Source organism: Neodiprion fabricii, chromosome 6 (genome assembly GCF_021155785.1).
Source record: "Neodiprion fabricii isolate iyNeoFabr1 chromosome 6, iyNeoFabr1.1, whole genome shotgun sequence".
Classification (NCBI taxonomy): domain Eukaryota; kingdom Metazoa; phylum Arthropoda; class Insecta; order Hymenoptera; family Diprionidae; genus Neodiprion; species Neodiprion fabricii.
This window is the reverse complement of record NC_060244.1, coordinates 10,673,345-10,700,886: the sequence shown is the minus strand read 5'-3', so window position 1 is coordinate 10,700,886 and position 27,542 is coordinate 10,673,345. Positions and strand designations below refer to the sequence as shown.

The window sequence follows — 27,542 nt, the reverse complement described above, 5'->3', positions numbered from 1 at the left end:
TACCGTTTTACCAACTATTAACTCAGTTTCACCCGTTTCCCCGGTGCGGAAACCTCTTTCTCTACGTTGCCCTTCGCCTTCCTGCCGCCTTTCATACTTTTACGTAATCTTCCGTTTTCCGCATCGGGCGGGGCGCGTGCAGGTAGACGAAACTTGGCGCACGGCTACCTGCGCCACCGAAGACTCAGGGGACACGCTCGATTTAACCTGTGAGAAAAATTGGGGCCCCGCAACGCCCCGGAGGGTTAACCGATTTCCCTGCGCAAAATTTGAAATTTGAACCGATGTCGTTGACCTGCTACCCCCCCTCCCGTCCTCTCCCCCTTGCCCCATTCTCCCGTTAAGTACCTCGTGAAAATCTCGACGATGTCTGTCAGTGATCGCTGTTGGGTTTACAGCCATTCTTCTTCGCAAGCCTATCGCCTTCGGCTTCTCGTCTCGGTAACGTATCAGAATTTTTTCTAGTAATCAACTGTACTGAAAGTTTGTCGGAAGTTTCAAACGTGTGATTAGATGAGACGAAACGATCCACACGTGTTTTCGTCGATACGTTAAATTGATTCCGAGATATGTTGTATGTATGTCCGTTTAATTTTTTTAATCGCTCGTTTGCAACGTTTGAAAAACTTTGCGGATCTTTGATGACGGAAAAACTGATCAAACTGAGCAAACTAGAATTCACGAATTGTGAAATGAAGAAAAAATTTCCGACTGAACACTTGCATAGTTACCAAATTTCCCAATCGCTCGATTAAGTAATATTTTTTCAACGATTTCCTAACCGACGTTAGTAACGTTTAGATTTTATAGACACGTTTGTGCGACTGCAGCAAAACACCTAGCGTAAGATTGCCACGAATTTAGCAAGACCATCGTATTCTTAGGGACAGCGACGATTGTTTGACAATTGACAAAAATCTTATCGAGGATTTCTTGAAAATGGTTTATCTAAGCGGTGCGAGGCTGCGCGAGATAATTTTTAAGCCGTCCCGTCCTCGAAACCAGTTTCAGCTGGCGCGTCACCGTATCCCAGTTTTCTTGAAAAATCGTTAGTCGTTTGTTATCTTAATTATTATTAATGGAGCGCACCGAACAATCCGACGTTCCTCGGAGCGAGGAGGTCAGAAAAGGAGTAACATGATTTTGAAATTAAAAATTCTAAGGCATCCCGAGAATTAACTCTGGATTCTCGGATAATGATTGAGTGGTCGATCCCACGTGCGTACCAGCGTGCCGTCTTACTCTCTCTCACTCCACCTCTCTCTCTCTCTCTCTCTCTCTCTCTCTCTCTCTCTGTTTCTGTCTTGTATTAAAAAAATGTTTTAAAACGAGAGAAACACAGACGCCCCGCAGCGGAGGCGTCGTTTCGAACCGCGAGCACTGTGAAAAAAATTGCCTCGATTTAAAGCGCAACTTTTGAAATACGGTACACTCATAATTTCTCACACAGTTTTTCACCGTGGAAGATAAATAAATAATACAAAAAAAAAAAAAAACATATAAATAAAAATAAGATCGTAATTAAAGAACACGACGATCCGGCTGGAGTAACAAAGTTCAAACAGACGCACGTGCACAATTTTTAGCCAATGATTATTAGGACTTTTGTATCTATGGGAACGAACGAAATTATCTGTTGAGTTATTATCGCACCGGGCCAAATTACCCGGCGTAATTTTTGCCAAATCATCGATCAACGCGTTCGACTGAAAAAGGGAAAATAAAAATAAGATAAGCAAGGAATGAGGAAAAAGGGGCCCCACGGGGGTCTCTGGGCTGGGTTCTCTTTCGGGGCCCCCTGCAGGGGACTTTGCCTTTCCCCTTTCCCGTTTTAGTCCCAATTTTTTTTACCGGTCGGGTCAAACGTGGCGTGTAGACAGGTATATGAGCTTTGGCTTTAGCTCAGTTCTCAGGAGCCTCGGAGCTGGCAGCGCAGCCCTCCGGCCTAACCTGATATTCCTCATATTATACCTGCGGCCTAAGAGGCATTAGAAATACAACCCCCCCCCCCCCCCCCCATCCGCAGAACGTGTTGGTTTATCGTTTATATCAAAAAATGAAGGATATATGCGTACGTGTGTGTGTGTGTGTTTGTGTGTATGCATACGTATTCTTCTTAGGCTTACCACTTTTTCAATCCCCAGCTTCTTCCCGGTTATTCTTCCTTTTTATCCCTGCATCGTTGAACGGTCTAGCCGATTCCTTAAATTTTTCTCTCGCGTCCTTACGTATACATATGCAGGCATATTATTTTCTTCGTTAACGGGTATTCCGTTATTGCCGCAGAGTTGCGAATCGAGCGTTTTCACCGTTTTCACCGTGACTCAATACTCGATCAGCGCTGATGTCAAGTTGATGTGTTGCAGATTCGATGCATAAATACGGAATATTTTTCTTCGCAGAACTTACATTAGAACGATAATGGAATTAGCGATTCGTACTGTTTTCATTATCGCTCATTGTTTTGCCCTCTTCTTTTCATCCTCTTTGTCGAGTCAAGGTATATTATGGCAGCGAATTGTCAATGACTATGATTATCGCCGCACATATCTACGATTCCAATTTGTATGCGAATAAATGACTCACCCTTCTAAGTGACTAAATCATTCTATATGGCTGGCAATCTTTTAACGAGCTCACAATTCACCGTGTACACTTATCGGAATGCTATCCGCATATAATGCTCTACATCTGCAGCCCAGACATGTCCATAAAGTCATTTACGCGTTCTATATTTTACTCAAACCTCAACCGACGAGGGTTTTTTTTTCTCTCCCTTTACATTATGTCAGATCACTTCATTTCAATCGTTTGCATTGTAATTGTAACTACGTGACGAAATGAGTCTTTTGTAAATTCGTTCTGTTCGGGTGGCAAATTCATGAACTGACAGTATTTTAAACCTGCGCTATTTTTATTTATTTTTCTTTTTGTTTCACCAAGGCGAGAAGATACTCGATTAATTATTTTACGAGAAATATTGATTACTTATTTATGAATCCAATTGTTGATGAAACAGTGGTGGGGAAATTTCATTCAACACGAAAGCAGGTTACTCGACACGGACAACCCGTTGATTTTGTAAAAACTAGGAGCAGGTATACGTGTATAATTAGTAGCTTATTTCGTCAGCATGTTCGCTTCACTCTAATTTTGCGACAGTCAATTTTCGTCAAAAATCTCATCTCAATCGGCCCTCCGGCACTCAGCGTGGTCGAAGACGCAGATACAGCCTAATAACAGGGTTCCGATTAGTATAATTACACTAGACGCTAATTAACCAAATTACCAAACCGTGCAGGCCTAAGTAAGCTTCCTCCGGTAAAAACTAACTCTCTTTATAACACTCGAATACGTAACTCGCCTACGAAACGGCACAAAAAGAGAATCCTCAAATTTTTCGCTAAAAACGTCTCAATTCGGACGAAAATCACCCCGAGATGCGCCTGACGTCACGCTGAGCGCATGCATCTTTCCCACCCTTGGTCTCCTCGGCTTCGGCTATACGATGCCGTTTTTCTTGGTCACCACCCTTCGCCCGAATCAGCCAATGGAAGGGATCCACGGCACCCTATCCCTCCCCCCACCACCATTCGGAAACCCCGCTCCTTACAGCTCTGCTTTCCAAAATCTCGGAATCTCCGAAAGTCAGTCTTGCGCGCAACGCGTCTAGGTTAACATCTACGACGAGATTCTGGCTAGCCAAGACTTTTTTCTCTCCTGCAATATCGGCACCGGTGATTCGGTTCACTTTCTGGATCGAAATAGACTTTCGGAGAAAGTCGTGCTATATATTTTCAACCGCATCGTCATTGCACATAAGATCCGTTTATCCTTCCAATAGTCGGATATAATTTTTGTTTTTCCTGGTTATTTATTTTTTTACCAGAATTCGTGTTCACTTTTTGTATTCTTATTTTTTGTTTTTTTTTTTTTTTGTTTTTTTATTTTTATAATTATATTACCACGCATCTTCGTCGGTTTCAACATATTTCATTTTACTCACGTATCGTATTCGCACCTCCGCCATTTTTTTCGGTCGATATAAAACGTTGTTCGCGGTTATTTATCGACGTCGTAAAAATTTTTTTACGATTGGATCGTGGCCGTAGAATGTTTGACAGATTTTTCGCACACCGCGTCTAGATTATATACGTGCGAGAGGGGGGAGAAGGAAATATAATTAGTATTTGCAAAATATTTCGCACATTAACGAAATAACGAATATACAATTCGGTTGCCGGAGAATCTAGTCTAACAGGTGACATTTTTTGGCGAAGCAACTGTTCGCACAATTCGCGTTACACCAGCGTTCGGCTCTTTTTACTCTTCGATCAATCGCGCGCGATCCAAACGACGGACCTTGGAACTGGACGCGGAGAATTGTGGGTCCTGAAAATGCACATTTTCCGCCACGTATGCTGATACAAGCGCGGCAACTTATTATTATTATTATTATTCGCGAAACGCGAATTCCACCTCGCACTCACCTCGAATTCAATTCACCCTCGGTGAGTTGCGAAATAATTTTCAGGGTGATCCGGCATCGCGTGCGTCAATTTTCGGTGCTTTTCAACATGCAACCGGCACGCGTACGGTTGTCAAACTTTTTCAATAAACTGGCGAAAATAAAGAAAACTTTTCCGTCTCGGGGAAAGAGACGCATCGATTATTTTCCACGACTTTTGTAACTCCCGCAGAACTCCTCTTGGATTTTTCTTTTCATCGACAGACAGTGAGTATATAAAAGGAATATGCGTATGGTTCGTGACTTTACAATTGATTGAATCGAAATCGAGTTCTTCGTATACTCGGCGGTTGAAAGCGGAACTCTGACGTTCTTCTCTTCACGCTGGAATTTAATCGTAATTGTGTTACGTGCGTATTGCACATCCTATAAAGGTGCGTGTGTGTGTGCGTGCGGCGAGAGGAGGCGGAAGTATTGCGAGATGGTGTATTAATCGTCTCCGCAGGTCTTCCGGCAATTTTCTGTCGGAATGTATTTACAGAATTTTGTTTGTTCCACGTGACAAAATATCGTAGATACTACACGGAAGTGCGTATACCTACCTGATAATAAACGAACAAGGATCGTAGAGTTTGAAGAGTTAATTGCACGCGTAGGGCAAAACGGAAGTACTTACGCATATTATAATGCTGCGCAGTGCGTTTCAAGCGTGTGTTACGGAATTGAGAAACAAAACGATATGAAAAATAACAACAGCAACAACAAGAATAATAATGATAGAAATGTATTCCGTAGAGCACGGACGGCATGGGAAGAGCATTCCGGACGTGACTACCTACCGACCTGGCTAACGTTATTGTTTTCGCTTTTGTCTATCAACAGGAAAGATGAACGACTCGTCTTCAATGGCGCCTGGAAGTCCACCGACGCCTCCTCACACGCCGCAGAGTCCACCGCGGCAGAATGTCGCCTCGAGTTTGTCGCAGTCGAGTCAAACCTCGAATCACGCCCCGCAAAATTTCCCGCCGCAATTACACGCGGTACAGAATTCACCGCTAAGTCAAATACTCGTACAGAATCCCGCCCTCGCTCAGCTGCTACAGCAAAACCCGGCCATCCTAACTCAGCATCCCCAGCTCGCTCAGCTGCTGCAACAAAATTTGGCGCAAATGGGTTCCGTTCTATTCCAAAACGTACGACGAGACGACGTCGAAGAAAGGGTAAGACGCAGATTTTTTATTTCATTGTTCCCTCTTTTCATATCTCGCGTTCGACAATAAATGAAGCTTCGAATTACAAGGAATGAAATCGTTGGCGAGTCATTGTAAATTCAGGGTGTCTAGCTGTCGGGGAATTTTTACATTTGCTTCCTCACTACCGTAGGGTTTTTTAAATGTAGAAAATAGTTCTCTTCGTGAGACAATTTAGGGGGTTAATGCGAAAAGAGTATAAGTGACGGAAAATATGATTTTTGGAGGAGTTTGCTGCCGAGTGCTGTGTAAAATTTATGAACACTATGAAGAAGTACTGAAAACAGTCAAAACTCTCAGATTCATGTTTCTACCTTTGTGTTGAGAAAGAATGGCTAATCCTAATCTTCCCTTAGTTTCTTAAAATTGGAGTACTTTTTGATACAAAATTGAGTTTAAGCAAAATTGAACTGACAGAAAAATTGGACTATTTTAACTCACGATGGGTACATTTGATGTCTAATTTTGAAATAATTTGTACGAAAAAAAGTGAGTTTGTTGGTAAAGTTAGGTAGAAAAGAGTTCTGGAAAATGTGTATTATTTTCAAATGTCAGAGAATTTAATATATCTTTGACGCTAGACACTCTGTATACAATATTAGGGTGTTTCGGAATAAAATAACTTGCAATTTTCCACCGTGGCATCCCCTGAAAAACTTGTGTAGGTAAAAAGAAATATTATGTCAATAGATGAGCGTGCTACGTTACGTTGAAGATCGCGCTCATTTGATTTTCCGCTTTCGTTTTCACATTTTTATTTTATTTTTTGAATTTGTGAAGAAACACGTTGTAGCACTTCAATTATTGTTTCCCTCCTGACATTTATATTCAACCCAAAGATCTCGATCCATAACAGAATAATATGTCATCCATTAATCTTATTCTTCTAAATTAAAAGTTCATATTAAATTATAACTATTTTACGAGACTGAATTATTAATGAAAAGATCGTCAGATAAACTTCTCAAAACATCAACTAGATACTTAATGTTATGAACCGTGGGTCTTCTTTCTGACGTAAATTGATATTGCGATTGATGGAAGCAATAAAAATTATTCACGATACTTCATAAATTCAGAGAAATGTAACTAAGAGAAAAATCAACCGAGCTCGATCTTCCACGTAATACTAAAACGGTCATCTTCTGACAGAATCTTTCTTCTGATCAAAACAAACTTATTAGGGGATGGTGGAAAGCCGTTAATTATTTATTTCCGAAACACCCAATATATATATATATATATACACAACCTATATGTATATAACATACTTAGTTACGTGTACAATTACGATTTGAATCGAAATCAACTGTCATTGCTAAGAGCTTTTCATGCGCTCGTGATTTGACCACCGCAGCCGTAAATACGTGACTTGTGTACCGTGAAAAGCTTCACTTAGTCGGGAGAAAATAGGAATACACGGGTGACGATTCGAAGCTGGAAGGGGATTCCGTGTGAACGATACTATTGTTTCAACGTTAATCGTTCGTGGCGAATGAAAATTTAACAGTCCGCACTAAATCGTCGAACACAAATGGCTTACCAATGGAAGTTCTAGCCTCGTTGGTTACGGAGAGTGAGAGAAAGATAGAGAGAGAGAGAGAGAGAGAGAGAGAGAGAGAGAGAGAGAGAGAGAGAGAGAGAGCGAGTGAGAGAGGCCTTCGACGCAGATAGGTAAAACGAACGGAGTGTTACCTACTTTGCGGTATAAAGGCGGAGGATTTTTTTTCTTCTCAAGTTTTTTTTTTTTTTTTTTGCGTCACTTTTTTCCCTGGCTACGCGTGAAAAATAGAATAGAAATAATAAGTAGAAAAAGAAGACGAAGAGATAGAGAAAGAGAGAGAGAGAGAGAGAGAGAAAACTAATCGTGCCTAACGCAACACGTCCTGTCCAACTATATTCGCTTTTGTTACCGGGTTAGATACCTACAGCTGTGTGTAAAGTGGTTATAGGAAACTTGGAGATTGTCAGATGTGTGTCTAATCGTTATGTTCGCGCAAATAAGGCCCTGTAATCATAGAATCTATGACTATCGGAACATCGGCGCTTAATTGAATGTCAGTTTCCAAGTATTTTTGCATACAGCTATAACGAGAGGTGTCGGGTGAAGGGGGGGGGGGAAAAAACGTAAGAATAAAAAGGAAAAAAACGAAGTTGCAAAAAAAGAATCGCAAACAAGTATAACCGAACAAAACACAAGCCTGGTCAAAGTTCCTCTTTCTTTTGGCTTCGTTACTACTGAATATTTCAATCCGCGTAGGTTTCGTTCTCGCAAATTCTTATTTCGTGTATATAGAATAAATTATTGTGATAAACTAACACCGGCTATAGCTTACCCGGAAACGACCGTCTCTTGAGTTCAGGTATTTATATCATACCGACACTCTTGGTCCATGCGTACGTACTTCGTATTAATAAAAATGATTTCAACGGCTATAGGTGAAAACGTATAACCCATTATAATAATCCTTGCCGTAAGCGTAACTCGCGTTTTTTCTACATCTTTTTATACCAGTTTGCGTAATATTTGCAATTACCTGTTCGAAGAAGCATTTCAGCTCTTGTACGTACAACATTATGTATACATAATTATATATATTTGTCTAAAAATGGAAATAAAAAATTTTTATAAAAAATTTGGGAAACCGGCAAATCCACACGTCAAAATCGTTGCACACACGCGGCTTTCAATTGAGTGTGTTTGTAATTGATTCTCATGTTTCTTCGGTGATTTATACATCTCCTACCACTTCTCTAGTTATTTTGTTTTCTCTCTCTTTTTTTTCCAATTTTGTTTTTTTCACATTTTTCACCCATATAACGTTGTTTCGTTGGCACATCCCCTCTCTTTCTGACGGTTGTTAATTATTTCGTAACTTTTGCCACCGGTAGTAAACCGGCCGCAGAACCAGGAGCATGAATGACTATTAAAGGCAGCGGAAATCGCGTTTTAGTTACATGAAGAGCGAAACGTCGCCGTCGTCGGTGAGTCTTCTTCTTCTCCTTCTTCTGCTTCTTATTCGCGTGCATCTACGTACTCATATAAGACGGTACTGGAATTGAACCGTACTGTACAAAATTGCGATGTACCGTATATGCGTACATTGTATGTATGTGTACGCAAAAAAAACATATATATATATATTTGATTGAGTGTATATTTGTGTACGCGTGTAGAAGAGAGGAATACGTACAGTACGGAGAAAATTTAAATTATTCTCCAATTTTTTCGTGACGTTTACATTATTTGCCTTTGAATATTAATGGGCATATGCTCTCCCGCGTTATGGCACAAGAAGTAACAACGGCGTATAATACTTGACTCTTAACGTTATTCTATTGTTTGCAAATCAGCTCTATTGTCTTCTCATGTACTTCACCATCCCCTGTCTCCTCGCTCCTCGCCGCGGCCCACCGGCCACACACACACACAAACCCAACTTCGCCTATTCACGATTATACCTGTGTCGTCACACAATCACTGCAGGCGTGTGCTTGTGCCGAGGTAGAATGAAAGAGAGAGAGAGAGAGAGAGAGAGAGAGAGAGAAAGAGAGAGAGTGAAACGGGGATGGCGATACTTTTGCTCTTGCATTAAATCTATAATATTAAATGCAGCCCGCATGTAGAGGGTCGTTTGGTACCGAAGGTATATATATACGTACACACATTATACGCATACATATGCATATAAGTATACGTGCATAATCCACGTGGCCGATGTTAATTCTCCGATAAACTTCGGACAATGCAGATTCACGTTATACGGGATAAAAATTACACTTATGTAATAATTGCACATTTACAAACTAGCTCTCTCTGATTTTTCTCGTTATTTAATTTTTTTGTTTTTTTTATTATTCCTGTCGTCTACACGCGTATAATTTATTGTAACGGCGCACCGCGCGCTGCGTATATACGTGCATTCGCTCGGTACGTACGTTGTCTGCTCTTTATATCCAGTATGTGGGGAACCGTAATTACAGTCACGCGATGAACACCGGGCCCGATCCCTTCAGCATCTTCAGATTAACGAGGTTTCATTCATAACTTTTTCAGAACGAAATCGCGTCGGTGCAAATCGGATCGAGCACGGTCCATTAAATCTTGCACCTTTTTGGAAGAAAGGTTAATGTCCGTTATATCTCGTTTTTTGTACGCTGCATGTGTAGTATTTGAATATTCGGTTCTTTGGTGCTCTAATTGGAGCAGAGATTTTGGAAATGTAGCGGGTTTCGTTTTTGCGAATTTTTTTTTCTTTAGCTTACTATTAAAAAACGCGGACTTTTGATTACAATTTTATTTCAATCGTATTGTAGAAGGCTATGGATTCATTCCGATAATAATCGGCCATGGATTTTCAACAAGATGATACAATATCGTTTTATTTCTGTAACCACACTACTTCCACTTCTATCCGCGGAACTCGGAAACAGATAAAAAGAAACGTTGAGAGACTGTTTGTCAATTGTGCGAGATATGTGAAATTTAACCGGTGGTTTTTACATATAATACATACGTATACGTATATCGGGTGTACATATGTAAGGTGCAGTGGCTCGATTAGGTTACGATGTGGCAACCACTTTAAATTCAACGTCTTGGACTCTGTGAGTAAGGCTTCGGAAATCGTACAGGATTCGAATAATTTGAATCCCAGTGGGGCTTCCTTCTTCGTTCTCGCATACACGTATAGGTATACATACATACACCTTGGCTTCGTTTTTTTTCCTTTTCTATTTTTTTTTTTTTTGTTTTTCTATTGTTTGTTGAAATATACCCGGTGTTTTTGTTTTTCCACCACCCACCATCGCCGCCATTTTAATTTTCATCGTATCGTTGTTGTTTTTAATTTCATGCCTTTTCTCCGTTGTCCGATTCATTGTTTTGAAGATTCGTTACCAGCGCAACCCGTCGACACTTCGAAGCCCAACCGCGTTGCGCCGCGCGGTTGTCATTAGCATATAAATTCTAATTGTTCCCTATTTTTAAATTAATCAGAATTATTACGCCGGACGGAAATCATTTGAAATTCGAAGCCATTGTCCGGCGGGGAAGGTCGTTAATCTTGAGCCCTCTTGATAATCATTCTGCTTTGAGGAAATGAGAAAATATATACATACCTATATATTCGTGCCACCGCAAATGTATTCCCTTCCCCTTTGTATGCGTGTGTGCGTGTGTGTGTGTGTACTCATATGCCTTCATACTTGCGCTGAAATACGCGCGTGTTCAAATTTCAGGCATTTAACGGCAACTCGGGTGGGTGAAATTTTTTTCTTCAGTTTACACACCGTTCTAAAGACATCCCTGTAACGCGTTGCGATTTGTATGTATGCATATGTATAAACACACACACACGCACGGGAATATGTGTTTTATACCCACGCACCGCGCATATTTGTCACCGCGATACGTACCTAAAAGTGAAAAACGTACGCCTCCTTCCGCATCTCGACGTGATTTTCACGCGTGTCCTTACAGCACAGCACACCGTTCACACACGGACGTGTATATCTCCATACACACGCACACACACCGGTATACAGTTTATGTACATGATGTTACTTCCTCGGTTCTTTCAGGTTCCCCCCACAATAGCCAGCCTGGCGGCAATGACAGTCGAGGCAGCTGACCCCAAGGTTTCCGGTGAGTCTCTATTTCCTTTTTATAGAATTAAGATTTAAATTAAATTTAAATGAAATTTAAGCAAGTACATTTCCATCGAACTTTCTCCCCGTTTGCCGCCTGTATACGCACAATTTCTGTTCAATGCTAGTTACACTTTTCCCCCACTGTACGATACATACACGTATGTATACCACGTGCGTGTGTGTTCGTGTTGGTCGTGTTGGTCGACGACGCGACGCCTTCCTATTCCAAACTCGCAGCAGCTCGACGCGGTCTCCCAGCTTCCACCGTTTTCAAAGGGTGTCCCCCCTTTATTGGAATATCCGCCCACAGCATTATGGGAATTATCAAGGAAATGGGATGAAGGGGGCGGGATAATTCGAATTCATAAAAATAAAATTGAAAGAAGGAAAAAAAATACATTCCATGTAGGCATAGAGGACACGTTGACGCTCGGGATATCTGTAGCCGTGTGACGAGATGAATCAAATCTAACAACAGAGGAGGAAAATTTCATTCAATTTCTCGGGAATGCGGTATTTCTTGTCTTCGCTGGAAATCAATTTCATTCGTTTATACAAACGATCGCGAGAATAGTTGATGTTCAACAATAAATAAGAAAATTCAGGTGACTTATTGTTGCGGACATTCTTTTTGTCGTCTAATTACTTGATCAGTAATTGACAGTGGTTTAAGATACAGTTAATGCCTTGAATCGGCATTCGCTCATCGAAGTGACTCGGCTTGTCTCGCGTTAGGTACCAAATCGATCGCTCGAAATTTAGATCTGTGAACTTTCAAAAACAACCCTCAACTGTTATCGAAGTGAAAAAATGCGCTACCGAACATTTTCCTTCGCGTTATCGACCGTCTTCACTGAAATCTAATTCTTTTCCGAAGCGTTAGTCCGGTCGTGTATCCGAAACATCTCAATTTGTCGACGCTGCCCGTATCAGCTGCTGGCAATCGGCAAATCATGACGTCCTCTTAGATTTTCCATCTTGCAAACGAACACCGTGCGTAAGTTGTGTGAATTCGTATTGCAATACGAACAATCGGCAGAGGGTTGATCGCGGTGGTCGACGCGACGCGTGAGCACGTCCGATAACGATCCCACATTCTGGGGGTGTCGAAGGGATAAATTGTAGAGAAGCGCGGGGTAGGTACGGAGAGTGAAAGAGAGAGAGAGAGTAGAAAAAAAATTATATGATATAGTATGGCGGGCAGCAATCAGAGCTGATTAAGCCCATGGGGAATCCAACTGGGGAATCTGTGAGTCCTCTGGTCAGTCTCACGCCAATCGGGACCAATCAGCGACTGGCCGGGGAGATTTAAAAAATAGAATGCTTCTGTCAATTGTCCCATAATTTAAATAAATCGAATAAATGGACAAAGTGGCCAATTAGAGTAGTTGCTTGCTACTGCTTTAACGTATTCTATCTGTCTCTCTTTGGAGGAATATTGCTTCTCTTAAACGGAATTACCAACGACGGCCGTTTCATCGCTCCTCGTTTCTATACCAAACTGCCTACTATACCTTATAATATCTCGCCTCGCTTCACAATGAACCTTGTGCTTCGCCTCTACCCTCCTATTCAAAAATAATCCTATACACAGAGGCTCGACGGACGCGCGCACGTCTCGTCTTCTCGTCGTCCTCGTCCTCGCCCTCCTTGTTCGTCTCCGTTTTTCCCTCCCCTCGGCAAATCCATCGCGTCCTTCCTCCTCTAATTACGCGCATCCACCTACCCTCATCGCTTCCCGTCCTTCGCGTACTCACGTGCAATGCGAATTTACGCCGTTTTCTCCCAACGCTTCGCCTTTCTTCCGCCTTTTGTTGCTTCCACGATCCGATCGTGCGGGTCTCTCAGCCCGCTTCTGACATACGATACCTACCGGAGAGTCCTGCGGGTTGCGGAGCACAAGGCGTGGATTCAAACTCGCGAATCGCGTTTCACTAGTTCGAATATCGCGGTCGACGTAACCCAAAGTTTAACCATACGCCATGTACCACATAGAGACAAATCGTGACTGTGGAAATTTGTTGAAAATTGGATTTCAAAGTTCCTTAAGTTTTATCAAACTACCGGATCAACCGTTGGTAGTTGGAAGGAAACTGTGTTCGTTGAAATAAATACGTACGCCTCATCAGCTCTCAATGTACTCTTTCGATGTGATTTGAAATTCGTAATCTGTGAAATAGATATGTATCGAAATCTCTTGAAATCGTTCGAAATTATTCAAATCTTCGGGATATCGGACATTTGAAATTCTGAAATCTGGTATGCACAGAAATTGATCGGAGGCTCACAACCCTAGCCGGTATATTATAGCTACATATAACGAGACGAAGAAACGTATGAGAAAGGTGGGGAGAAGGCTTCGAGGGGAGGAATCTGAACGGAATAATAGGCATTAAAAGTTAGGGACTGCATTCCGTCTCCGAAGTGTACCAGTTTTATTGTGCCAGAGTCCGAGTATCGTTCTTTTTGGTCGTTTCGCTTGGCCCGGCGTCGGAATGGCCTAAATTAATAAAAAGTTGAATAACGATAAATTAGGCCGACGGCTGCTGGCTCTCCTCTCCTCTCTCCTCTCTCCTCTCTCCTCACTCAGCCAATGAACTTTACCGGGACTTCTGGATCAGGATGGATGTAAGCTGTGCAGGTGTAGGCGAAACTGTGCGTGTGTGTGTGTGTGTGTGTGTGTTTGTCAGAGTCGGTGGCAGGAGTCGTTCTCCGATAAATTTCAAATATCAAATTTTAAATCCTGTTTTGTTCGAATTCACTCCGTCTTTCTCTCTCCCGCGTGTTAACTTAAGCCTTTTAACCAGAGGCGAGCTTTTTATCCAGTCAACTGCAGATATTATAGAAATACATCCCGATCCTTTATCCAACCGAAAATGAAACATGGATTTTTTGCTTCTCACTTTCGTTTCTTCAATCTCGTTCGATCGTTCATTATTGTTTTATATCAGAATATCTGTTTTATTTATTTTATATCTTTGGTCAAAACCGCGCTGTACCGTCGCACTCGAGTGCCTGTGTGATCGTCTGGTGAAATTATGCACATTTAGTTTCAACTAATTTATTAGGGTTTAACGTGCACAAATGCCGTGTGATCACCCGTGCATAGATTGACCACGAGATCGACAAGCCGAAACATCAAGTTATACATACTTGATATTCGAATGAATAAAATTGTTAGCAATTAAAAAACTTGACAAAATCGCGATAGGATATAAATTTCTAACATGTAGCCGTATCGTTATCGAACTGTCAAATAGGTACTTATTTTGCCGTTAATTTGAAAAGTTCGAACCCCGTTTATATGCGTCGGCACGTGTAAACCGTTTAAAAGTTTCGAATGAACCGTGAAATTCGTTCAAGCTTACTCACGATTGGTCGTCGAACGATTTTGTTTTTAATGGTATTTCTTGTTTACACCGTACGCGTGTGTGTGTATATATATGTATATTGTACCGCTCGAAAAATGGAGGAACAAAACCGAAGGTACGTTGATTATTGTTCGGTGTAACTGCGTTGTTCAAATTCGAATAATCGAATTCAATTTAGCAATTTTCGATAAACCGAATGCGTAAACGATCGCTATACGCTCAGCTTCGTCACACAAATAAGGCGTGCTTGAACACACACTGCAATCTCGCACACGCGTAGGTTGTACGTAATACCGAGAACACGTAGTAATACATCGTACTCAATGCAAAGCTCTGTTTTGAAATTATTTTATTGACAAATTACGGTTCTTACGAGCTTCGCGATTAATATCACTGCGGCATCACGAAGTGATTGCCGTCGTTTTTCCGCACCTTTATTTATACTTACTTTTCGGTGTCCCAGAAACTCCAATTAAAATACGCGTTGTTAGGTATCGATGAATAGAATGTTTTTTAAATAAATTACAGAATATTAACACGCATCGATAACTTTGTTCCAGTAAACACGTAGAAATTTGAAATTTTTCAATAGTTGAAATCACCGCGTACCAAATTTGTCGGGATATAGAAAATCAAGTTTGAAAACGTGTCGACCGCCAAGTTTCAACAATAATTGCTCTTCGAAGGTACGTCACGTGCACGTGTTGTGAAGAAAAAAAGAAGGAGAGTAAAAAAAAAGGCGGAACGTTAGCGATCGTTGATAAGTAGAAGAAAAAAATGGCAAGAACGGAGGGAGAGGGAAAATGATATAACACACGCATGTACAAGTAGCGATTTGAGATTACCAGAGTGTTTAATTGGCACCTGGCAGTATAATTCTAACCTAATAAAATGAGAATTAATTTTTTATCAGCACTGCACCGTTAAATGATTTTTGCCCAGCGGACGCCTTTGAAAAGAAAGGAAGCTTGCACTTGTGCTGAATTCGCAGTAGTGGGTGTAACTATAATCGCACGGACCTTGACATTTTGTACGGTTTTTCTTATCTTCTCCGGTGTTGCACGTCGCATGCGATGATTACTTGGCAGTCTGTGAAAATGCCGAATAATTAGTCCGCAGGTGTGCCGCGTTGTGCGGAATGAGTAACGTTTGTTAAAACCACGTGCATAATACTCGCAGATATCTGCAGCCTTGGGAGTTGCATTATATGCAGAATCGACGTCTACCATATTCTCTACAATATCCTTTTAATTAAGACAATCTGTAATACCCGTTTCTCATATACCAACCTTGTCCGTCGCTTATTACAGTCTCTTATTCCAACTTCTTTCCTACTTACCGATAGATTTATTTATATAAGTATTTTTGGTGTAATTACAGTTCGATAATATTAGACAACTTTTGACGTTGAAAATCTTAAGCTGACTAGTCCGTTCAACGTTTTGACTTTCAAGTATCCTACACTCTCTCACGATTGAGATTTTGAGCCTGCAAACCCTGATTTGTACTTTGAAAAGGAAGACCATAAAAAAAAAAAAAAAAAACCATAATTTAACCACTAATAATTATAATGTATCGACTGATTCATTCAACGAGCTTTACAGAGTAACGTAGTCGTTTTCTCAATTCCTTCCCCCCCCTTCTTCTTATCCGTACAATCTTAATCAAATTGATCCGTTTTGCGAAATTGTGGGTATTATTGCGGTGATAAATCAAATTCTAGCAGGGCAGAATGGTGATTGCGGGTGATTTCGAAAACTAGGCGACAAATCTTTGGCGAATAGATAATTACAGCAGCCAAGTGTAACGAACGACAACGTCAAGCAAGACGACGGTGATTCGTTTGACGGATCGCCCTTTCAAGCGCGGAGCAGGTATCAAGACGTCTCGAATCGACCGTCGCGACGCGTATCGCACGTTTGAAAGTCACACCACGCTCAAAGATAGATTGACATCGATTTCCAACGGGGAGGGCAACGCAGTGATTGCGAGATCTTAGCAGTAATTGGTTCGGCGATCGCTATAGCCCAGTATTACATCTGTTGTGCCATGCAGACCGAATCCGCGAATTGAGATGCGACGGCGTTCATTGCAACATTACGTCGGCCCGAAGTAAATTTCAATGCGAAACGCGAGGTTTCAGCAGAAATTTAGCGCTATGTTTTCATTTTACCCGTACCCACTCGAACTATCGACAAATGTAATTTCCTCAGAATGTTAGACTTTGTTTATCGATTCGGTAGAAGTTTTAGTTCGTGAGAAATTGCAAGTATTCGATTAGCGATAAAATGTAACGTGTCGAGCTATTCAAACCGTATTGTATTTATGTTGCAACATAGCAACCCAATAAACTTGTCAAAAATCAACAATTTCCACGATCGTATCGACGAATTTTCTTTCATCGCATAAGTTTATTAAATATTACTAAATTGTTTTGTAGCTTTTGTATCCTGCACACGTGTTTGCGCAATATCACAATTAGCACCATTTTACATCCAAAATGTAAAATAATTTTTTTTAGAAGCCGTTGCTTCGATTTGCAGTTGAAGAACCGAATTTTACATGACTGTGAAAATTGTTTCTATGTCTCTCTGCGGGTAGTAAAGGTTGGTAGCTGCATTGGATGTGTACACACAGGGGCGGGGTTCAAATTAATGTAACGTTTTGTAACATTCGGGGAGGGGGGGCTAAATCGAGTTCAGTGGGCTCCGATTCTATACAGCTTACGATTAGCTTAGCTTAGCTGAGCCTAGAGCTGGGCGGTGTCGACTTGCGAAATGTTGCAAACTTCTCTAGCTCGCTAGCGCGAATATGCGCGTGTTGCATACATGCCTAAATAGTTATAGGCGTTTCGTGCGTGACGTGGAGAAGCTAGCGTCGCAGTTGGCCGCTTGGCCCGGATTGGTTCGCTTCGGGAAACAATTGGCAATCGCGTGCCTGTCCTCGAAACTGGGAATTCGACTGATTCGACGAGTGGTGCTCGTTTGTAGAAGTGACGAATAGACGCGGGGAGAGAAAGAGAAAAAGAGAGGGAGAGAGAAATTGAGAAAAGGAGAATCGTACGTAGCGCACAAGTCTCGCGTTGCGTATATACATATGCATATATATGCGTTATACGATCCGCGCGAAATCGCTCGCATGGAGAAGAAGAGAGATATGACAGAGTCTGAACTATCGGTTACGTTAATTCTTATTACATAGATATATTGCAGACAGCCACTCGGTGTCAGTCGTCGCGATTTTTCGGCACATTTAAGAGCTCTAGCCTTACGGACCGTTATCAGCAATCGTTGAAAGTTTCCGACCATTAGATTCTAGCTGGCATTATTCTTACATGCGAGTCATGTTGTTATAGAAACGGAGGAACGAAATTCACTCCGTCAATTCGTTTCATTGATCGACCGAACCGATTTCTTGAGTATAATTTTTGTCATTTCAGAGAATTGATTATCCTCGAGTAAGGAAAGCTGGATTAGGTTTTTTTTTTTTTACCACCCATAACGGGCGGAATAAATAATTGTTGCAGTTGAATGTTACAAATCTATGCAACGCGGTACGCGTCTATACGTAAATCGAAAGAGAATAAAAGATGACCGAAACTTTGTCCAAAAATATATGAATATTTTAACTTCACGTCTGCCTAAACGACATCCGGCTGACTATTTTCATAAAAGACGGCGAAAGATGAGCGACGTGCGTCTCGTTCGTCGTTAAGGGCACTGTCTTTATTGGAAGGAAGCGGGAGAGGGAGGCCAGATAAAGAGAGAAGAAAACTGGGAGAGACAGGCGGAGAGTTAAGTAAAAAGATCCATAATGTCGGATGAAAATATAATGATGATAAAAAAAATTCAGAAATGGAAAGAAAAAAATATTAATAATAACAACAACGACAACAACAACAATAACAACAACAACAACAACAACCACCACAATAATAATAATAATAATAATAATAATAACGAAGCGAAGGGAGGAGGAAGTGCGGAGGTAAAATTAAAGCTGATGACTTTTGGTTTATTTCTTCTTTGTTCTTTCTCATTCCCTCCACCTCGCTCTCTCTTTTTCTCTTTCTTTCTCTTTATTGCACTTTTTTTTTACGACGTTCGTACGCGGCGTTACGGCAGGCGTAAAAGCTACGTTACAGCTGCAGGCGTGCGTGTATGTACATATACTTAAGAGAAGAAGCGCCGAGGAGTCGGCGAGTCCGAATGCAAATGCCTGCGAAAGAAGAGGGCAGCTTTTAACCTGCCGCGTTCTAGTATATTTCCGTGCTTAATAAAAACAACGTAAGCATTAGCGTGTTGCGACGAGGTTCTTGACGATCGTCGATTGTTTTAGCCGCTTGCATCGTAAGATCGTTTTGTAAGAGTTGAAACTTGCGGCGTTGGCTGCCAAATCATGCGAACGGAATCGGAGAAATTTAAAAAATATTCTAAATTTAATTCGTACGGTCGACCGTTTGGTCTTTCGAAATCGTCAGGCCGGCCTGCCAATGACTGGTGAAAAATAGCCAACGGTATAAAACCTACCGTACTATTCCACGCGAGTCTTCGGGTATAACCGCGATTATTGTAAATGCATCCCGGCTCTGGTTTCAATTCGAAATTTTCTATACATTTTCAACCGCGGTATCAACATCACACGTAATATTCGAAATTTCAAGCTGTTCATGCGAGAAAGGTTTTTGAGCGTTAGGTTGCTCAGCGAATTATACGCGGCCTTCCAGTGGATCGACTGTGTCATCGATTTTCCCAGTTTCGCACAAGATCGTCAGGGAACGTACGATGGAAATGCGAAGAAACGAAAACTTGCAATCGATAGCTATTTTGGGGCGACGACCAATCGTTATATTACGATCGTTTGTCGAAATTTTCACCGCAGGGAGCCCTTTCACTTGGAATACGTCGTCGAAATCGCGTGATATATATATATATATATATATATATCTGTGTAGGAAATCTCGCGAGGCATATTGAGTTATCAGATTTCTGTTTTGACAGAACGCCGATGATCCGTGGAGCGGAGCCGGATTGGCACCGATCGTAATAAAATTGAAAAGTTTAAGCTGCGGACAAAGAGATCCGATTGCAATTCTCCTTTCAGGCTTTATTTGAATTTAGAGAAGCGTGGGGGCTCGCTAGTGGGTTCGAACGTAATACGGCAGGCACGCATATAGTGCTTGCATAGTGTAGGTAGGTACATATATGCGCGTAGGAAAGGGTTCGATTCTGTTTATTTTCAAGGGGTGGGAGGGGTCGGTTTTGTGCGGGTAATGTTACACACCGGGCCCCCTCTCTCTTCGTAAAAACTGACACTAGGGGGGTCGCTTTCGTTCGTTCGCTAAGCAGACTTTCGTAGGGGCGTCGAGCCGGCCTTGCGGACTCCCGGCGTCATACGAAACGGCGGGGACGTTTTTAATTCAGCGTCGTTGAAAAATCTATAGAAAACATTTCGGCGGGGTTGCGGGAAGGGTTGCCGAGCCGATTTAGAAAACTTCTCAATTAAAATGTTCAAAATTTTCACAATACCTGTATAAGCCGCTGCTACCCCCGCGTCCTGCATCGTCCCCCGTCATTCTATGACCGAACCCCCTGTTCCGCCGTTTCGACATTACCGAACTCAATTCGCCCCCTTTGATATAGTAGCGACTACCGTACTAATTGCGACCTCGTTTGAAGCAGTGTGGCAACTCAGGTATGCAATAAATGGCTCGACTCGATTGATCCTTTCACGAAATCGCAATGTCGGGTGATTCTGCCCGCGGATATCGTCAAGTTGCTGAAAAAATCTCATCGTCTACCGATGTATCAATTCGATTCGGAAAAGTTCGCGCGCGTTTTTCCGTTCATGCTGACGAATCGGTCGACCGCGTTACTTGTAATACGATCGTTGTAACGGAGCATCTGCCAAGTGCATGACATAAGATAAAGCTCGCGATGACAGGTGAGTCTGTTAATTTGGAGCAGACTCAACAAATCGGCGCATTCATAGATCTTGTAAGATTAGAGTTAAGCTCGTCGTCTTAGCCGCAGCCTATCTACAGAGGGGAGGTAACAACGGTAATTAGAATTTTCTTTGTCACGGGCTTGTTCGTGTCAGGTTATGCGGCAGTCACCGCAGCGGCGTTTATTCCAAACTCGTAAGTTACAATTACCAAGAATTTCCGTTTATTTTTGGCGTCTTCGCCGCCACCTCCTCTGTATAGTTTCGCCGCTTGGTCAAAGGTGATAAACGGCCCCTGCAGGACGACGAGCCGTTGCGAAAAGAGATGCATAGGAGAGAAACGCGAAAATGAGAAAATGAGAAAAGGGGGCCATAACGCGCGTAATTTTGACGGAAATAACACCGACCAGTTCTGCTCCTCTGCTGGAGACAATAAGACTCAAACTGTACCCTTCCCGATCTGAGAATAGTTTAGTAACCAGACGATGCCCATACTGTTTGCAGTTCACCCTGTCCGCACTCGAAAATCTAATTTTGCGGTAGTATCCCGTGTGTGACCGCTTCGCAAACTTACATACATATTGTATACACGCGCAAATCTGCTTGCACATAACCGTATCGTAAGTGCATAAATCTCGACGCAAATGTGTTATGTGATTCGAAGGTGCGGACGTTGAACGTTTGCACGTTACGATTCGTACTTTGATTTAGTAGTTCGTAGAATTTTTTGCCAATTGCACGAATTACTTTTCCTATACGCTCTTTTGACTTGTGAAAGAATGATCGGTTAGCGGTAATGATTAAAACACTTTGCCGAAACTTACGCGAGCTCTCGTTCGTTTGTATGGTTATCGATACTTTTTGCGATTCCATCGTTTCATCGCTTCGTATGTACTTGACAAAATCTTAGACCAAACGAACAGTTGAACCGGATTCAGCAGAATTTGACTTATAATAATAAAAAAAAAAAAAAAAAAATCAAACAAAAAAACCGTGTAAAACGCTAATGACGGAAAAAACCTGTTTCGAGAACACGAGTGTCGTGGGTTTCGCATACAATTTACCTCTAGTTTAATAAATATATATTAGACATCGAATAAATTTCAGCAACGATATCAATATTTCTGCGCATTAATATATTTCGCACTAAGTGGTATACCTACTAGTTTTGAAGCATATAAGATATTCGGAGTAATGAGCTAGCGAGTATCATTGCTGTGAGTTTCTTTCTCAGGTCTTTTTTTTAAACCTTTATAGTGTTTGATGTCGTTGATTTGTTGAAAATAGTAATAACCGAGGCCAATGGTTCCTATAAATGGATGGTAAAAATTATTTAAATAATCCAAAGCATGCATCCTAAACGGATTAGCAACAATTTCCTGCGCACGTCGTTATAAACCATTACCATATATCACTCAGAATCGTATATTACGTCGCGCTGAAACAAATGTTGTCCAATGGGCTAATTTTATTATCATATTTTTTATTGAGGACGACTAGCGAGTTTTTGTAAAACATTACCGAAAATTCGTTCCTTTTTCTTTTCGCTAATATCCCTGATATGCACGCTTCGAAGAATTTGGCAAAGGTGCGGTGTGGAACGATTAAATCGCTGGGAACAAGCATCGGCATCGACGGGAGTACACCGTACGGAAAACAATATTGTGACAAGCATCATTAAAAAAAGTCCGTTGGGATTTTTCGGTATTTGGGTCCTCGTTGAGACTGAAAGGCCCCTCTTGGCCCCGGGGCCGCGGATTATGTACAGGGGCATATATGTATTATACATACGCGCAGTACACATTATATTATATCGAAAATATACGTTCTTAAAATACATTATATGCTCAGGGTCGATTTTATACATATGTAGAGCACCACACGTACGGCTCGCGGTGTAAGGAACTTTTTATAAAGGGTTATTCAGCCGGGGGCCCACGGATTAAATGATAAAAAAGAGAGACCCCGTTTGAAATACGGGCCTTTTCAGAGCAGCTTTTTCAAAATTTTAAACCCCTTCGCCCGGCTGCGCGAGTTTTAAGAACCTAGAATAAAAGGGGTTTCGTTGAAAGAGGCACGTAGCCGTGCTGCTGCTGCTGCTGCTTGCTGCTTGCTGCTGCTGCAGGGGCGCGGGTGGGGCGGACAACTGGAAGAGGAAGAGGAGAGGAGAAGGGGGGGGGGGGGGAGGGGGCGGAGAGGCAACACGGAGGGGATCACGGGACCCGAGGTTTCTCATATTTTTAAGATTTGCCCTTTAAGCCGCATCACGTTTTTCGTATTCTTATTTAAAATTAAGTCTCGTCGCACGTGGGTGGTATCAGCATTAGGTTCACGAGGGCATAACCCACTCCCCGATGCACCCTGCACCGCCTCAAGGCGACTCGACGTACTTCAACACCACGAGCTCGGCGTATCGCACCCACATTCGCCGTTTACTTCACAATACGAACACTGGCGGTGATCACATGCGCAGGTGTTGCAGCACGCCCGGCCCTTTTCGCGCTTCTCTCGCCATTCAAGAACAATAATTGAAACTTGCGCCCGCAGGCCGTGAGGCGGGAATCGCGAACGGTAATTCGAACGCTCTTTGTTCTTCTTGATCGATTTAAATCACTCCGCGAGTCAGTTACGCGTTATGATCTTTGAAGAAGAAAACACACATTTCGGTCAATTGATTGACCAATCATTCGTACTTCCCTGTTTTTTTTTCCCCCTTTATTTCTGTTTATTATTAACTTCGATATGTAAGGAAACTTCTTAGTTTGAAACTAAATTCTTCTAACAATTTTTAAGAACAGCAGTTCGCCAGCTAAGCGACATACGATGCTTGGTTGGTTTGTACGGAAGGCGTAAATGATACAATTCTTTTTGTCTTTAATGGAGCAGCTTAAGCTTCATTCGAATTTGTGATATTTCTACGATCAATTGCGTCGATATTATTATTAATGACCATGTGAGCATAGAGAAAGTTGGCGTAGCTGGTGTAACACGTGAATCTAGATATTTGATAAATCGTGACTCGAGCGCAGACGTCGTTCGTGTTTCGTATATACTTTCGCAAAGGTGATACAGATATGTATAGGCATCTATAATATACCGGGGATATTTGAAATCGGAACATGTACACACGGACTGTGCGAACATGAATCTTCGGGTGAAATATGGGCGAAATTTTTTTGGGTCATAAGAGAGATTATAAGCGTAGAAAAGGCGAAGCTGCAGGTATACCTCAACATACACCTATAAGGTGCATCGGGGAATGGCGAAAATTGTGAAAAAGGAAGAAACTGTGATCCGATTCGGTCGGTGCGTTACGCATACACCTTTGCTGCAAGTACGCACGTGTATAAGTATGATTCCCCCTTCGCATATTTGGAGGTCCCATGCGTCTGCCGGAGAAAAGTAATGCTCCGCAATAATGCAGCGCTCCGCGTCTCTCTCACTCTCTCTCTCTCTTTCTCTCCGAGGCTTTGAACGGAGCGACGTGCCTCGCTCTTATATCTGTACCGGCGGACCGAACACGAGTGAACATCGGAGTCTCTCCCATATGTGCGGGGATATATGTATCTCGCATACACGTGATATACTCACGCGTGTACGCAGCGCGCTGTGCGCAAACGAACGAAGGACCGGCAGGACGACGCCGCAGCTGAAGAAATATTCGACAATTTTTAAACTCGTTTCTGAACGCATTCAAACTGCGCCAAATAATTCCTGGAATCGAGTTCGCGACCGTTCGCGGCTGTTGCTGCAGTTCCTTGCAGATACTTCGACACGGGTCCGCCTGCGTGCGGTGCAGCCCGCGATTCCGCATAAACGAGAAATTCTTACCGCGCAAGGCGACGTATCGGGGTTCATTTGTTATAACGGAAAGGGGTGTGGATACATGCGGATGCGTCCGTGTTGAGAACTCGGTTGATTCAGATTGTCCGGCGTTCCTGTACCTCGGCGGGTACTTAGCCGGAGACCCAGAACGCGATAGCCCTTCTTCTTGTTCTTTCCCTTTTTTCCTCCGCACGCGGGCAACTTTTTCATCATCCCTACTTTTTTTCATTCTCTTTATCTTTTGCACTATTTTTAAAACCCTTTTACGGATCGAACCCGCGTCAAGCGACGTTTTAATCGCGTTTTGCGGAGACCCCGGGAACCGGAGGGGGCTAAATTGGTAGAAAAACAGCTTGTTAGCCGGAAAGCGACCGGCATTTGTTTCAATGTCGACCCGCGTGTTTTATCGCGAAATTCTTTCACCGAAGGTATAAGGTAGGTAGGTATACTTGAAACTCTTTTTACGCGCACTTGTACAACGGCGGAACCAGCGTGCAGAAATGACTGTCGTACAGTCATGAGACCGCTTGCTCTAAACCGATCAAATGCCGTTTCGAGCGGTACGTTCATACCATAAAACGAACCGTCGAATTACCCACCGATTCGAAAATTCGTTCAAACTGCAGTCCAACTGCTCAGCTGAGCCGAGTCGCGAAATTGCTCTGAAACGATTCGCGAGGATCGTTTTCACGGACGGACGGATCGCAATGGTTTTCATTTCAAGTACCAGCGCCCATATGTGCGATACACTTTTTTGCTCTGTTCCTACAATTACCTTCGACTCATATTCGTTTTCTTCCATTTTTCCTGCCTGCATTCTCGCCGCTCTTACTCTGGCTTCGCATCGCTCTCGCTCTTATTCCATTTATTTCGCGGTGCCCTAACAACCAGTTTCGGGGCCCTCGATATGTACGGAACAAGCCCGCTGCCCCGGTGTCTTGGAGGCGTGGGTCGACGAACGGGGTCCCCTCCGCTCATAACTCTTGATATGTGTATCGGAAATTGTCCCCTCCGATGTGTATCGCTGCATTGTCGAGCCATGCAAGCGGTTAGGTACTGGCATCTTCCGGAGGTAGCCGCGCGCGTTGTGCACTCGACTTTTTGTCCCTATTTGGATCTGCTGCAAGCTACTTACCGACAAAATCGTGCTCCCTGCGGTCGATCAAACAACCCCTACCTTATTGGCCGCGTAAGCGACTCATCGATACTGGTTTGTATGTATCTGTTGATGGTAATGTGCCTATTACCTTCGCGCATTCAGTGTCGATAACGTAGCCATCTCTCAAATTCAAATATCCCTGCTATAAAAACTTGCAGAAACACAAAAGTGTGAGGGAATCCCCGAACCCGGGTGACCCACCATGCAAAAAGTTCTTTGAAACTATGGTATACTTTGGCGATACATAATGAAGGCACAATTAGTAATAAGTGGATTCTATTTAACTAGGTAGCCAGCTAAATTTACTCTACATTTTCCAACTGTGAGATTCAAATTAGCGTCGAAACTGGGTCCGTTGCCACGTGAAAAGTTTGGCCTCATTTGTTTTTTCTTCTTCATACCTTGGCCTACAACTTCGCTCAACGACAAAGACAGTGATTCAAAAATAGCGATTCTTTCCAACCGTAAGCCATCCGCATACCGAGTGAATCACGATGATCTGCTTGGGTCAAGAAGCATTCCATTTATGGATTTTTAAATATTAAAGTCTGATTGTAACGACGTTTTTTCTTGTATTGTCATTAGATTTATCTATTCAAAAGTTATACATAGAAGATAATAGTTATACTCGGATGCCTTCTAAATTCTGGTTTTATGAGTTCATGCTTCCATGTTCGATTAGATAAGAAAGTTATAGTTTCAGAAAAAAACACTTAAAAGCTGCCGTATTCGTATAAAATACACTCGTCTTGTTTTTAACAATTCACGTTTTTATATTCAAGGTCAGGTAATCACATCCGTATAGCACCTTTTGCATTCCACATAAACACGACTGTTGGTAAACATTCCATTGTTCTTGGTGAGGAGTGGAGGGCATTAATTAGTTCAAAGATCACAGATATCTTGACTGGCTCGAAATAACCTGTGAACATTCACTGGTTTCAGAAAATACTGAAATCCAAAATCGACTGGAAATTTTTGGATGTGACGATTAGGGTAGCGTTACTTCAGAAAATAATTAATACGTTTCGGTTAACTTGAAAAATGAGGTTTTTTTCTTTGACAATGCTCTGTTCTGTGTACAGAATAAAGCGTGAAAATATATTTTTAGACAGATTTTTTCGTACATTTTCGTTCCACAAAATTATGATGAAACTTTGAACTTTCAACCGCGTAGTTTGTCCATGTATTTTGAAATTTGTATACACCTCTTGAAATATGTTCGTCTGCGCCTTGTTTCAGCACTGTTGAGGCAAAGCATGTCCCCGGTGGCGGACCCCTTGATCGGCAGCACGAAATCTCCAGTTCCTCAGCCAATAATCGATTACTCGCGATACGTCCGTCGGTATACGTCCGGCCAAGAATGCGGTAACTCTTATTGCAAGGAGTTGGGTTGCAGAGAACATTTCCATTGTCTCGACTGCAGTGGCAGGGTGTTTGTAAAGAAGGAGGAAATGATAAGGCACTTCAAGTGGCACAAAAAGAGGGACGAATCCTTGCAGCACGGGTTTATGAGGTATTCGCCAACGGACGACTGCTCGGAAAGACACCCTGGCCGTGCCTGTCCCCACAACAGAAAGCAAACCCACTACCACTGCATCCACGAGAACTGTGACAAGGTTTACATATCAACCTCGGACGTTCAGATGCACGCCAATTATCACCGGAAAGACTCTGCTATCATCCAGGAAGGTTTTCAACGCTTCAGAGCCACCGAAAGCTGTGGCACGGAGTACTGTCCCTTCGCCGGTCAGCGCACAACTCATTTCCACTGTCGCCGACCCGGCTGTCGATTCACGTTTAAGAACAAGGCCGACATGGGTAAGAGTCAATGTTACAGAAAACCACGTGCCTTCGACACAGGTAATTTAAGG

At 42.4% G+C, this 27,542-nt stretch overlaps 1 protein-coding gene across 4 annotated transcripts in view; it reads left to right on the top strand.

Moving 5' to 3' along the window:
- Positions 1 to 27,542, top strand: part of LOC124184525 — a 75,266-nt gene that overhangs the window by 40,372 nt on the left and 7,352 nt on the right. For all 4 annotated transcript variants that reach the window (XM_046574316.1, XM_046574315.1, XM_046574318.1 and 1 more), the window contains 3 exons: positions 5,351 to 5,688; positions 11,302 to 11,365; positions 26,911 to 27,489. In XM_046574316.1, the coding sequence (XP_046430272.1) occupies positions 5,351 to 5,688; positions 11,302 to 11,365; positions 26,911 to 27,489 (981 nt within the window). The remainder of the gene's footprint in view (positions 1 to 5,350; positions 5,689 to 11,301; positions 11,366 to 26,910; positions 27,490 to 27,542) is intronic.